At 42.9% G+C, this 14700-nt stretch overlaps 1 protein-coding gene across 1 annotated transcript; it reads right to left on the bottom strand.

The window, feature by feature from the left end:
- Positions 1–238: 238 nt before the first annotated feature.
- LOC113934566 (sperm mitochondria associated cysteine rich protein) lies at positions 239–4258 on the bottom strand. The gene is made up of 4 exons (XM_027615830.1): positions 4126–4258; positions 3774–3895; positions 1947–2031; positions 239–885 (listed from the first exon to the last, which is right to left on the bottom strand). The coding sequence occupies exon 4, from the start codon at positions 864–866 to the stop codon at positions 525–527; it is 342 nt and encodes a 113-aa protein (XP_027471631.1). The 5' UTR covers positions 867–885; positions 1947–2031; positions 3774–3895; positions 4126–4258; the 3' UTR covers positions 239–524.
- Positions 4259–14700: the final 10442 nt, after the last annotated feature.

Raw genomic sequence — 14700 nt, 5'->3', positions numbered from 1 at the left:
TCATAGAACTCACTCAGGTGCAAAAGAAGCTCTGCTCTAGCTAAGGCTGCCCAAAGTAATGGGCTCTGGGTAGCCTTGACCCATTGCCAGCCCATGAACACACACACACACACACACACACACACACCCCCATGCTCTCAGTGCCTGTGCCAGGCCCTTTGCTGCTTCATGATGAGAGAACAAGGAGAAAGTTGAGTCAGCCAATGACAAGGACAGCCAGCTATGGAGTTAAAAGTGGTTTAATGGGGAGAAGGCAGGAAAGATCCACTTGATCCCCAGGCCCCTCTTTAGTTGAGCCCTGAGCAGTTAAAAGAGTAGCTCAGCCAGTGAGACTCTCAGCATCATTCAGAGGCTCAGAGCCCTCTAGAGCAATGTGAGGGAAATCTTGTAGAGGGTGCAAAGAGGGAGGGTATGACTCAGGGTGCCAGCATGCTAATTGTAAGTAAGACACAGAAGCAGAATGGGAGAGGGGATTCAGCATCCAGTGGTTGGCTCCTCAAGGGCTTGCTTGGCTGTGGACCCCATTACTTCTGCTTGGTCTTCTGCTGAGCTGGTGCTGGAGTGACCGTTGGGACACATGGCTCAGGAACCTTGGGGTGGCAGGGCTCAGGAGCTTTGGGGTGGCAGGGCTCTGGAGCCTTGGGGTGGCAGGGCTCAGGAGCTTTGGGGTGGCAGGGCTCTGGAGCCTTGGGGTGACATGGCTCAGGAGCTTTGGTGTGGCAGGGCTCTGGAACCTTGGGGTGGCATGGCTCCTTGGTTTTGGGGGCACATTGTTCCTGGGGTGGAGGCTGGCAGGGCTGTTTCACCTGCTGCTGCTGAGCCTGGGGGGGAGCAGTGCAGGGCTGCTTCTGCTGGTGGGAACTCATGCTTCACAGGAGGCTGGATCTACACAAAGAACAGATGATTTAAACAGGGATTATCTAGGATAGAAACCATATTCAATGCCAAATGTTTCTTTACAGGCCCTGTTAGAAGAAACAGCCCCTCATCTCCTCTGGCTGACCACCCCCCACAAACCTGAAAGTAAAATATGCTTTGATAATTTCTGGGCCCTTTCAAGAGGAGGAGTTAAAGTCAATTTGTCCTGCTCCATTTCAGTGGGGTTCATTCTCCAGCAAACCTTTCTTCCCCAGACATGTCATATCCCTCATTGACAAGTACCCAGGACCACACTGAGGACTTTTGGAAAGTGACATTATAGAAACAACTGCAGTCTGCCCACCCATAGGACCATGCAGCACGCCTATGACTTACAAAATGCCTCTCTGAGTCTCAGCTCCTGTGACCTCACTCTGCCTTTGCTAATACAGTGTGCTCTGAAATGCTCTCCTTCCCATTTCTGCTTGTCCAAATATGCCTCCACTGTAGCTCACAACTTGCGCTATCACCAGGAGATACTCCTGGCTCCCCCAAACAGCCCTTCCCTGTCCCTCTGTTCCCATGCCAATCATTATCTGCTTTGCATTTCATCTATGTGTGAGCATGCATTATCTTCCCTGCTAGGCTGTGAGCTTGTTGAATGAGTTCCATAATGGTTTGATTTACCCAAAGTACCTAGCATGGTGCCTGAAATATAACAAATGCATAGTAGAGGTCCACCTCATGAATTAACATTTTAATAAGTGTCATAAACAGAGAAAATAGTGGTGTTGCTGAAAATGCCTGGGCCTGAGAGTCCTAGTCACAATCGTGCTACTAACTTACTGTCAGCACTTGCACAAACCTGCCCCCCGCCCGCCCCCAGTCTCACAGCTGTTCACCAAAGTGGCAGACTTACCTGCCTCTAATTCCCTTCACACCCAAACTGTGCTTTAATCTAAAATGACCAGTATTCTCTCTCTAATTAATATCCTTACCAGCCCTCTTACACATGTTTGCCTTTGTCCAGTTTCCAATAATAAAAAAAGTAAACATGAATTTCGAATTGGTTCCAGTCAGAGACTTACCTGGTACACAGAGAATGGGGTGTCTGGTTGCTCTGGTCTGATGTGAAGTCAGAAGCCAGCTGGCTTTATATAGGATGAATGAGCCCTGCCTCAAGGAAACAGAATCACCTCAGGCCCCCTCTGTTTTCATTCCTTACCTGTCAAACATGATTCACCCTACTCCCCTCAATTACCAGTTGGATCAGCTTTTGTGATGAAAACCACCCACTTGATATTTTTTGGCACTGGCTGTGTGACAATGATGTCACCGATGCCTAATTCCCAGTGCCACCCTCCCCCTTAGACCCAGGCATAGGGCTTGTGTTGGGGGAGGGGTGAGCCACAGGCTTCCCGGAGGGTTTAAAGAGTTAACCTAGGAGGAAGATCTGAGTCCTTTGTGTGGCCTTGCTACCTTCTGGCTCTCTCTTCTCTTGAGGGGATTGTTCCTCCTGTTTTGTGGGTTAGACTACATTTGGGCACATGAACAAGTGGGAGAGGTGTCAGAGGACCTGAGGTGGGCACCTGTTGCCTGCCTTGTAAAGGTAGATGCTAGAGGTCGTTGATTGACTGATTACAGACTCCTTGTCTGGGGATTGAATCTATTTCCTCCATCTTTCTCCTAACTCCACTGAACTATACACATTCAGATTACTTAATTATCCCCCCAACCCCACCCCTCCCTGACTGGTTGCTAATCTGGGTAAACCTGCTTTGCCTTCACCAACCACACCTTTGCCCCTCTCCTACTTCAGAAATTTTCAAGGGCTAATTCTTCTTCTGGGATAACCTTTTCCTTCCACTCCACCCAGCCTTCTGGCCCTGGCCTTTCCTTCTTAACCCAGCTGTATACCACCCACACACCACCGGAAATCTGGAAGCCTTTTCTAACTATTTCAGCCCCTAGCCCAAGCCCATCCACGGAGCCCCGGGATGAGCCCACCCCCAACCCTTCCTTGCCCACTTCCAGTCCCAGCCCTGACACCCGGAGGTCTTGTTGGTGGCAGTGTTTTCCTCCTCTCTTGGCTCTGTATCTCCTGGGGGCTCTCTCAGCATCAGAGCTGTGCCTGCTCAAAACAACAGCACTCCCATGGTGATATTTGTTTCCATATTCATTCAACAAATATTAACAGATGCCCTAGTATATGCCAGGCATGTTTCATTCGGGGAGCTATCCAAGTGTAAAGGCCACTTCCCTCAGCAGACTGGGAACTACTTAGCATCAGAGACATATCCTACTTTAGAGTCACTAGTTTAATGACTCTCAGAGAGCTTCAGTCCAGCCTTCAAGTGATGGCTGAGGGATTCGAGGCTATAAGAGGTGAAATAACTCCCTCAAGGTCAAACAACAATCCCCATGAAAAAAAATGAAGTCTACAGTGAAAGCCTATGTCCTTTTTTTAACCCCTCCCTAGTCCTAATGCCTATAGAGGAAATCAAGCCGAGGCAGGAAAATAATGACAAGTGGAAAGGGGAACTCAGACTTCCTGGCTTGCAGTGGATCCACTCAGTGCTGGGAGAGCTTTGTGTGATGTGCAAAGTAAGAAGAAAAAAAGAGCCTTCCCTTTTGTGTAAAACCTTAAACTTTGTTAAGATGAATCCTCTTAGGTAGGAATAAAGCTGCTTAATGTTTGAAGTGGCCCTAGTATTAACAGTAGGTATTTCTAGCTCTGCTGAAAATAGGAGGGGCATGAATTAGCATAGTGGAAATAAGGGACTCATTCAGCATATCATCCCTCAGTGGACCAGGGTCTGAGAGAGGAAGGGAAAGGCTAAAATGCCTGTTTTGAGCCAGAGTTGCTTTCACTTTGGAGGAGGCCCCAGGATGGCATAGTGACAGAGTCTGGGTACCTTGACTAGTAATGACACTGAGGTTAGCAGGAAGTGAGCAGCCTCTGAGCTCCTGCCCAGGTATGTCTTCCCTCCATGATGGTCAGATCCTCAAGATTCTCCTTGCCACAGGCTTTTCTTTCCTGGGAACATAAAAACAGGGATCCCCTGAGTTTTTACACCAGTAACTTTCTGTAATCAACATAACATGAAACTGAATTCACTGTTTCAGCACTGTCCTCAAAACACGTCTGTTACTAGGTGTGGCCTTTGGAAAATCCAAATCATGTTTAGAACCCAGGTGTGTGTATAGCTCCTCCTCCTCATAGCCCTCCCCTGCCCCCAAACATACACCTAAATGTTTGTGGAGCACCTGCTGGCTTCAGCTGGGTCACCTCTTGTGAACTTGAGTCCTGGATCAGCCTCAGTCTTTATGGCCGTTAGTGCATCTTCATCCTTACATGGTGCCTCGTGGGTAGTAGTTGCTCAGCAAGCTGGCAGTTAATTATAGAATGATTGACTAACTGACTGAATGGATGGGTGGATGGATGAATGAATGAATGAATGGCATTATTTGTAAAGAGAGGTCCAGAGTTCCTCATCTTGGGGGTCTGTTGGGAAGAAGAGGAAGGGCTCAGCAAAGATAGATGGCACTGCCTTCCTCACGTATCTGTTCACTGTCAGTCTATCTAGTGACCATCTCCCTCTGGGCTGGTACCAGTGTCATGACCACGGCTGAGCTCCAAGACTCTCATCTCACTCTGACTCTCTTCCAAGCTTGGGCTAGGTCCCTTTCTTCGCCTGGACCTGCTCTCAGGAGCCTCTAACAGAAGGAGCTCCAGGCAAAACCTGCTGCTCTACCTGGTGGGATTCTTAGCTGGAAGATCCTGTTTCCTGCTCCTCTGTCCTATATGGTCACCCAGGTTGTCTCAGGCTCTGGAGGATCTGAACCCAGCTCTGCAGCTGGAGTACCCTGTGCCCTCCCCAGGCCTTGGCCCTAGATGCAAAGGAATTTCCTTGTCATCTGATACCCTGCCCTGGGCTGGAATCTCCTGCCTTCCTTGACCTGTGCTCCCTTGGCTCCACCCAGTGCTGCTCTGGCTCTGGCCTCTGGAACTTTCCATGACTCCCAACATTATTCTCCCTGTTTGTTCATCTGAGGCTCACTCAGTGGTTGGTTCTCCCTTTTCAGAGAAGCTCCTTTTCACTAACAGTGTGGGTTAGTGGGTGAATCTGGCCCCACAAATGTCCTACATAAAGAAAGGGGGTAACGGGGTTGCTTACAATGGGAAGTACATCTCCCATGATTTCATAGGAGCCCCTCCTTAGCACACAGGGCCTGCTGCTGTTCACATGTTAAAACCTGGCTCCCTTCTGGACTAGCTGCAAGATGGTCCTTTAGTTTAGTGAGTGCCTCTGGCTCACCAAGCATTTGCAGAGTGGGGAAGGTTGCAGCCCTGAGCTCTTTAGTGATCAGGCCCTTCCCTGCTTACATCACTCCCTCCTGTGCTTCCCCAAGACCCAGAGCATGCAGAGAATGTCATGCAGAATTCGAATTCTAGTCATTTTATGATGAGGGCCATGTTTAAAACATGCTAACACCTTGAAGCAAGCAATAGTAAGACACCCTCCCCCAATCACCTTGTGGAGCTAGGGACCTGAGAGTGGTGGCTCATTTCGGGCTATGATGATTTTAAAGAAGTCTCCATAGCATATGGGTCCCTCCATCTGAAAAAAGAGGAGGGAAAGGGGGGGGAAGAGATGCCAGATACCAGGCATTTTGAAGCCTCTTGAACCCTTGAGTACTACAGGCAGGAGATGCGAAGTTTGCAGAGATAGATGCCAAGGTGGAGAGGGACAGTAGTCCTAGCACTGGAAAGCCTCTACCCTTGTGCAGGTCCTGGTTCCAGAGGGGGGAAAGGACATCTGGGGGGGGGGACTCGTCCCAGGCCTCACAGCTGGTTTAGCAGCAGAATCAGACCACAGCCTGGGATGCCCAATTGCTTCTCCATCCCACTGTCTCTCTAGGAACAGAGCATAACCCCTCAGCATCCCTCTCTTCCCCTCTCAGTGCCTCAGCTGAGGAATAAAAAGTTAAATCTGGCTTTTCTTGCTTGAGGCAAGTAGAAAAGAAAGGACCCAGGATTAGTGTCAAGCCCAGCTGTTTCAAAGCTTTGTTACCCTCTTCATAGCAGGATGACTTTGAACTTGTTATCTAAACTTTTTGCCCCTTGATGTTCCCATCTTTTTTTTAAAGATTTTATTTATTTATTTGTCAGAGAGAGAGGGAGAGAGAGCACACAAGCAGGGGGAGTGGCAGTCCGAGGGAGAAGCAGGCTTCCCGCTGAGCAAGGAGCCTGATGCGGGAATCGATCCCAGACCCTGGGATCGTGACCTGAACCAAAGGCAGACACTTAACCGACTGAGCCACCCAGGCATTCCATGATGTTCCCATCTTTAAAATGGGAATGTTGGGGCACCTGGGTGGCTCAGTCGGCTAAGCATCTGCTCAGGTCATGATCTCAGGGTCCTGGGATCGAGCCCCGCATCAGGCTCCCTGCTCGGCCGGGAGCCTGCTTCTCCCTTTCCCTCTGCCCCACCCCCTTGTGATCTCTCTCTCTGTGTGTGTCAAATAAATAAATAAAATATTTTTTAAATGAGAATGTTAATGTGTATTTCACAAGAGTGTTGTAAAGTTGAAATGGAATGGTGCTTCAAACACTCTTAGGATGAATGGACTAAAAAAGGGGCCTGCTAATTTGTCTCATTCTTTCCTTTCCTTCCACCAGAAATCAAATGAAACTTCTTCCTGTTGTCTGTGTGTTTCCCTTTTTCTGCTCTGTGTGTTTGTATGAAGACCCAGGTGCTGGGCGCCCCTTGCCAGTGGAGCACCATGCTAGGGCTTTCCAATTGCTTTATCTCCCCCTCATTTTTTCCACTAAACTTTCAGGTGTACATGTTGTCCGATTGCACAGTTCATGCATTATATGAGCTGGGGTGCAGGGGTTGGCTAAAGATGTTGGAGGTTATGCAATAACCTAGGTATGCCCTAGACAAGGAAATTGAGGCAGAAAAATATCAAGAAACTTTCCCAGAGGACAAAAGGTAGGAAGTGCCAGGATATAGTCCCTTAACAACTCTTCCATATGGTTTTTCAACACTAATTGGTCATTCTATAAACTACTCTCAGGACAAACACTGACTGGGAACTGATGTTCTCACACAGCTGAACTGATCAATTGCCCATCTATTGTCCATTTGAGATAGAGTTTCTCTGGGTATGGACGATCAAAGACACAGATATATTTTCTTGTTGAGGGTATCAAATTTTAAAATGGAATCTTGGATGATTCAGACTAATGTCCTAGGTGTGCTCCCTGCCCATCACTCATTGCCCCTTGGGTTGTTGAAGGAGCACAGTGACAACCTCATGGCTTAACATTTTCCACACAGAGTTCAAACCCATTGGAGGTGATGGCTGTTTGTAGTTGCTGGTCCCCTCTTTTGCTTTGTCCCCCATCCACTTCTGAAAACAAGCACCTCCAGTTTGCGGAGTATATATATGAAGATCTATATCTGCAGATCACAGGTTTGGAAATAAAAATTCTGGATTCAAATTCTGACTCTGCTCCTTACTAGGTATGTGTGGATGATATTGGGAAAGTTTCTTAATAATAATTGCTCCAATTTGATTGGTACCTACAGAGTTTTGTTTTAGGCACTTGACACTAATCCTTAAAGTAACAGTGCTAGGACCAGGTCATTGAACCCATTCTACAGATGTGGAAGCTAAAGCACAAAGAATAACTCACCTGCCAAGTTTACATGGCAAATAGGTGGCAGGGACAGGATGCAAACCCAGCACTGAGGCCTTTATGAATCTCAGTTGATCTTACCTATAAGTTAGGAATGAAAATATTTGCTTCCAGAGCTGTTATTAAATGAGATTACATATGCAAAGCAACTCCTATAGTGACTAGAACATAGTAGACGGTTACTAGCTATCACGTGTGTTTCTTCCCCCTAAGGTCTGAAGTAAATTGATTATTGGAAACTCATCTCCCGTGATTCAGAACATACTATAATTTTCTTGGTTTGTGAAGTAGTCATTTAGTCATTTATCTAACACATATTTTCTGAATCACAACCAAATGTCAAGTATGAAGTCCCATCTTTTATGAAGTCTGGTGGGGAATAAGCAGCCTTCTGGCTGTGAGCTTCTGGGACCCAATACCATCGGTGAAGGGTGTTTCCCCAACTGACTTAAGCATAAACATCATGCTTGTTAAAAGTACCACTATCACTTTTTTATCCTAATGACATAGAAATAACAAGGGAATGCCCGGGGATCTGTATTTCTAAAGTGTCCATCAGGTGGTTTTATGATCAAATAACTGGGGGAACACCAGGTTCTCAATCCAATGGCTTTTCTCCCTTGATTGCAATGGACATCATCTGGTATTTTTCAAAAAAATGTCCCTATCTGGGCTCCCCCTAGTTCTAACCAGTGGATTTTTAACAAGTCCTCAGACACTATCAGGGTTGAGAATCACTTCTCTAACAGAATGGCTGAATCCTTATTCTGAAACCAGACAGCTCCAGGGCCCTGAACTCCTCCCTGTGGAAAGGAGGTGAAGTGGGTGTTGGGTACATATTGATGTTGATGCAACTAGATGCTGATGGATGTGGGTATTTAACCTGAGGACACCGGGAGCCTTGGGAAGCAATTAAGTCCCATCCAAGGAAGGCTAAGTACTTCCACACACTCTTGAACCCAACTCTCTTTCCAAAGAATCATCAAAAGTTTTGTTTTAGGCACTTGACACTAATCCTGTGTAGGAAAATGCACATAGCTCAACCTCTGGCTGGCTTGGCTGGGCAGGTCCTAGAGCCAGTGGCTTGGAATCAGTAGATTGTCCCATGTCACCTGCCTGGACACCATCGTGCACATGGTATGGAGAATTTTTGCTGGTGTAGGACAGAGGCAAAACCACAGATATTCCTCACTTTTCAAAAGTTTGCATTATACCATTTTTTTAAACCAAAGACCTACATTAGTCTCCACTTTTACTAACCAAAAGAAATCTGAAGAAATTGTCATGTTTAGGAAAAAAGGGCAAAAAGTAAAAACAGTGTTAAGGTTTTGTTTTGCAGTGAGCCCTCACAGAGGCAGTGCGCTCTTTTAGTAGCCCTGCCAAGCTCATTGCCCAGGAATGCACTCAGTGTCTCAGCATCCAGCCACCAGGATCTGTAGTACATTGACTATTGGCAACTCATCTGCAGTGACTCAGAACATTCCATAATTTTCTTGTGGAAAATTCTTGTGGGAAATTAAAGTTCTTGCACAACTGTGTCCATAAGCACCTGTGCTTCATCTCCATTTAATTTATGCATCCTTTAGCAAGATGTGTCCTAAGGTATCAGAAAGCCCTAAGAGTGGTTGTTTTTTTGGGTTGGTAATGCTAAAAAAATTTCCCATATTAAATTAATGGCCATTGTTTTTTTGCTTCATGCCCTTTTAGTTTACCAAAATTTTCACAGGAATCCTTTACTTTTGGATAGTAGGGGAAATCTGTACCTTTAGCCATCTTAGGTTTTTAGCTCATACCCTTTAAAAAATAAAAGGAAAGATTAACAAGATTAAAAAAAAGACCCAACAGCTTATTAATTTGTATAGTGCCTACCTCCAGGGAGGAACCTAAGACAAAGAGTAAGCCATATAAGCCCAGGACTGTGGCTTGTATAGCTTCTTCAACAAAGAACAATACATTTGTAGAGAAATGACAAGATAGGCTTCCCAAGGCACCAAATTGTGGGAAGGTAAATATATAGGAAGGAACTAAAGAGGAAGGTTTGTTTGCAGATTCCTCTGATGCCATCTCTGGTCTGGTTGGAGTCTGCTCCAGTAGAAGGAGAATTTATAGTCTGCCTCTAGCAGAAAATGGGAGCTTTTTCTGTGTTTGCTGTTTCCTAATTGTCTTCAGCTCAAAATAATTCTTATGTCAAAGAGGCATATTTGGGGGATCAGAGGGGGCATTGTTCTGGGGTGGAGAGAATTTTCTGGGCAAGTGGAATGATGAGAAGTTGGAATAGAGGGAGGAGAGGGTGGTGAGATTCCTCCCCTACTGACAATTTAGAGATTTTCTAAGTATACTTTCCTTTCCTCAGAAGAGCAGAAATGTTATTTCAATCTCATTGATTTGTTGTGGATGGAGTTTGAAGACAGAATGGGGTGGGAGATGAGTGAAGTATGTACAGACAGTGAGAAAAGTCATCATTGGCAAGTCAGTTAGGATAGAAGCATTGTCTGAGTACTTTTTAAATTCACTTTAAAAAAATTTAGAAGTACAATATTATATAGGAAAATACACATAGCTCAATGAATTTTCACAAAGTGACCACACCCATCTGTCTAGTACTCAGAGAGAGACGCAGAATGTGACGTGTCCCGAGAGCTTCCTCATCTCACCTGCCAGTTTTCTGACCATACATTAATGGGGTCATTCTGTATGTTCTTACTGTCTGCTTTCTTTCCACAGGGATGTGTTTGTGAGACTCATCTATGTTATGTAGTGTGTGTCCAATTTCATTGCCACGTAGTGTCTCATTGTATGAATATACCACAATTAATTGATCCATGCTTCTGTAATTAATATTTTCAACTGGAGGTTATCATGAGTCCTGCTACTATGAACATCTTCATCTATATGTTTTATAATCAAATGTATGAATTTCTTTTGTATATACATTAAAGAGTGAACTTGTTAGGATAGTGGTGCATTTATTCAACTTCAGAAAATACTGTCCGATAGTTTTCCAAAGTGGCTCCAATTTACACCCCCATCAGCAGTGCAGGAGAGCTGCTATTTACCCATACCCTCTCCTACACCTGGCATTTTCTATGTTTTTAATTTTTGCCAAGATACTGTATTGTGTAGCTGTATCTAATTTGAATATCTCAGTAACTTTTTATATGTTTATTGATCATTTGGACATTCTTTCATGAATCACCTCTTCAAATCTTTGCCCATTTTCCCAGTAGGTTGTTTGTAGTTTTTATTGATTTTAGGAGTTGTTTGTGTGCTCTGTTTCACATATACATATGCATTTATATAATATACACTCATGCATATGTGTGTGTGTGTGTGTAAAATTCTCCCAGTCTGTGTCTTTGTGTCTTTTAATAGTATCTTTTGTTGAATAGGGTTCTTATTTTAATGTAGTCAAACTTACTAATTTTTTTTTCTACATAACACTTATGTGTTATTTAGGAAATCTTTGCCTACTCCAAGGTCAGTAAAACTTACTTCTGTGCTTTCTTCTAAAATCTTATGTTGTTTTACTTTTTAAATTCATATCTATAATTTATCAGGAATTATTTTTATGGATGCCCAAGATGAAAGTTAAGATGTACCTGTTTCATATGAAAGCTCATTTGACTCAACACAATTTATTGAAAAAAACTTTCTTTTCTCATTTGTTTGTAAATGCTATTGTTTTTTTCTTTGTTGTTTTTCTTTGTAATGAGTCAGATGATTGTGTCTGTGTGACTGTATTAGACCCATATTCAATACATGAGTATGACACATATCTGCATTTGTTAACTCTTAACAAATATACTTATATATATATATACTTATATATACTTATACTTTTAGTATAAAGGTCTCAAATATCATTCAGAAAATTTTGTTAAGTTAATTGATGCTATTGTTTTGGTTTCTTTGTTACCCCTAGCTTTATTGAGATACAATTGTCATATAACATTGTATAAGTTTAAGGGGCACAATATGGTGATTTAATACATGTATATATTGTAAAATGTTGTCTCTATTTTCATTGAGGTTAAGAAAAAGTACAAATCATAAGTACAGCTCAGTGAATTTTTTGTATAGCTATGCACCCATGTCACCACTACCCATGAGACAGAACATTTCTGGAAACCCGGAAAGCTCCATCATGCCCCCTCCAGTCAGTGCTCTCACCAGGGATAACCACTATTCTAACTTCTATCATAACAGATTAGATTTTCCTGTGGTTTTAACAGTTCTGTCAATCTGGTATATTTCCCAGGGCCTGTCTCCCCAGCAGGTCACAAAGGCCAATCATTATCTCATAAATCTACTAAGAATTCCACTCTGCTTTTCAGAAACTTTCTATTTAGGATTTTAGTGTCCTGACCTGAACGTTCCAAGAATTCACTAAATTTTAAGAGTGGAAAAAAGCAGTCACTTGCTTGAAGTCCCAGAAAGCATCCACTGACTCTTGGGTTTCTCTGTCCACCAGCAAGAGTCTGCCACAGTGGAAAACCCAGGTTTTCATTGTTCTCCTCATGCCCAGAATCCACAAATGATGCCAGGGTATACTTTTTTCAGCTCACCTCTGAAGTTCTCCTTCCTCTGGGGTCTTAAGGTCTTCATCTGAATTCAGATAACTTATTAATTTATTCTAGATTTGCACTAGACTACTGATTTGCTACAAGCTATCCCATTCCACTCAGAAGCAGAAGTTGGGGTTATAAGATCAGTAATACCCACAGGCTTCAAAGGCTCATAATTTAATAGGGGAAATAAACACATAAAAGTGAATTATAATGCAAAAAATAATTATATGCATTATTCATAAAATAATTACAATAATTGTATTACTAATAGAAACTTGTACAAAGTTGTCATGAGAGCTTATAGAAGGTATCAGTTCTTTCTAAAATGTTAAATGAGGTTCCATAGAAATGTTTGAACTAGACCTTTAAAACTAAGAGGGTGTCCTAGAGAGCAGAGCAGAGAAATTCCTTTTAGGCAGAAGGAATAGCATGAACCAGAAAACATAGGTGTCAAAATTGAATGTTATTTTTGGGGAACACAACAATGGAAGCTATCAACAAAACAAAAAGGCAACCTACTGAATAGGAGAGAATATTTATAAATTTATAAATTATAAATCATATATTTGATAAAGAGGTAATATCCAAAATATAAAAAGAAATATAAAAAGAAATCCTACAATTCAATAGCAAAAACAATTTGATTACAAAATGGGAAGATCAGAATAGACATTTTTCCAAAGAAGACATCCAGATAGCCAACAGGCACATGAAAAGATGCTCAACATTATTAATCATCAGGACATGCAAATCAAACCACAATGAGATGTCACCTCATACCTGTTGGAAGAGTTATTATCGAAAAGACAAGAAGTAGTGTTGGCAAGTATGTAAAGAAAAGGAAACATTTGCGCCCTGTTGGTGGGAATGTAAATTGGTTGGTGCAGCCAGTATGGAAAATAGTATGGGATTTCCTCAAAAAAATTAAAAATAGAACTACCATATGATCCAGCAATTCCATTTCTAGGTATTTATCCAAAAGAAAATGAAAACACTAACTTGAAAAGAAATATGCGCCCCCATGTTCATGGCAGCATTATTTACAATTAACTTACATTATTTACAAAATATGGAAATAACCTGAGTGTCCATTAATAGATGAATGGATAAAGAAATTGTGGTATATATACACACACTTAGAATACTATTCAGCCATGAAAAAGAAAGAAATCCTGCCATTTGCAACAACATGGATGGATCTTGAGGGCATTATGTTAAGTGAAATAAAGTGAAATAAAGTAAAGTCAGAGGAAAAAAATATATATATCGTCTCCTTAGATGTAGAATCTAAATAAACAAACAAAAACAAACCAAGCTCATAGACACAGAGAACAGATTGGTGGTTGCTAGAGCTGGGAGACAGGTGGAGTAGGGGGAGATGAGTGAAGGGGGCCAAAAGGTAAAAAGAAGAGGGGGGAAGTTCCTTATGCAGGGAATGGGTTCTCACATATTCACAGAGAAGTAGGACTTTGTCCTTGGCCATTGGTGTGGAAGGCATGGATGTGTTTCCTTCCCCACTGAGCTAATAACCTGAGACTCAGACTGTAGCCGAGGAACTCCTTGTTTCAGTCATTCCCTGTCCTGCCAATTAGCTACTCTATGCACATCTGCTAGCCCTAGTAATTAGGAAATAGTAGCCATGAATGGCAACTTTAAGGGGACATGGAGGACATGGTTATTAATTCCTTTTTAGTCCAGTGTGTTCAATGAAGAAGCAATTTATTATTTCCCTTGCCTGTGGTGGCACCTAGAATTCAGTGAGCAAATCCCAAGGGAAGAATAAAGCTCAAGTGAGAAATTCTGGCTACATGTGTGGCTGTTCCTGCCCACCCAGGGCCTTGTCTTCACAACTCATCTCTTTATATATGGAGAAAATGGCTTCTTTCTAATACAAGTAATCAGTCTTGCACCAGAGTGAGGAAGCCAGCTGTAAAAATAGGACTTCTTTTATAAGCCACATAAAGTTGGACTAACTGACAAGGCCAATTGTAAAATTACACATACTATGTACATGACTATCCCTGAAACTACCTTTCCCTGTGTAAGAAAATGACCATGACATCCAGAGTAGACTGAGACTCAGGATAGACTGTCTTGAGAGAGCTCTGAAAAGCCAGCATGGCAGAGTGGAGAACCAAACTCAGCAGAACTTGCTAAATATTAGATGGCTCAGTGATTGAGTATGAATTAATGAATAAATGAATGGAAAACACATAAACAAATACATGAAAAATTCATTTGCACATGTTCTTAGATGTGCTTTGAGGTACTCTTTCATCATATATGTATGTTTTTTCTGCTTTTTAGAATGACAACTTCCAAGAGACCAAAATCACATTTGTCAGGTAGGCTGGGGGCTTCTAATGGTAGGAACTAAGCTGTTCTTCCCTTTTTCCTTCTGTAGATAAGATTACTTAGCAAGGGTCTCCCAGACTCTTGTCAAATAGCCCCTGGGCTTTCTCTCCCTCTCCTTTAAGTAAAATGTGTCAGGATCTGACCTACTCTGTCATCAATTACCAGAGCCATGAGGACGTACTCCCCGCACATGTGTGTTTGCACACTCAC

This window comes from Zalophus californianus, chromosome 4, assembly GCF_009762305.2.
Source record: "Zalophus californianus isolate mZalCal1 chromosome 4, mZalCal1.pri.v2, whole genome shotgun sequence".
Taxonomy (NCBI): Eukaryota; Metazoa; Chordata; class Mammalia; order Carnivora; family Otariidae; genus Zalophus; species Zalophus californianus.
The sequence above is the reverse complement of the archived record's forward strand: the minus strand, read 5'-3'. Positions and strand labels throughout refer to the sequence as shown.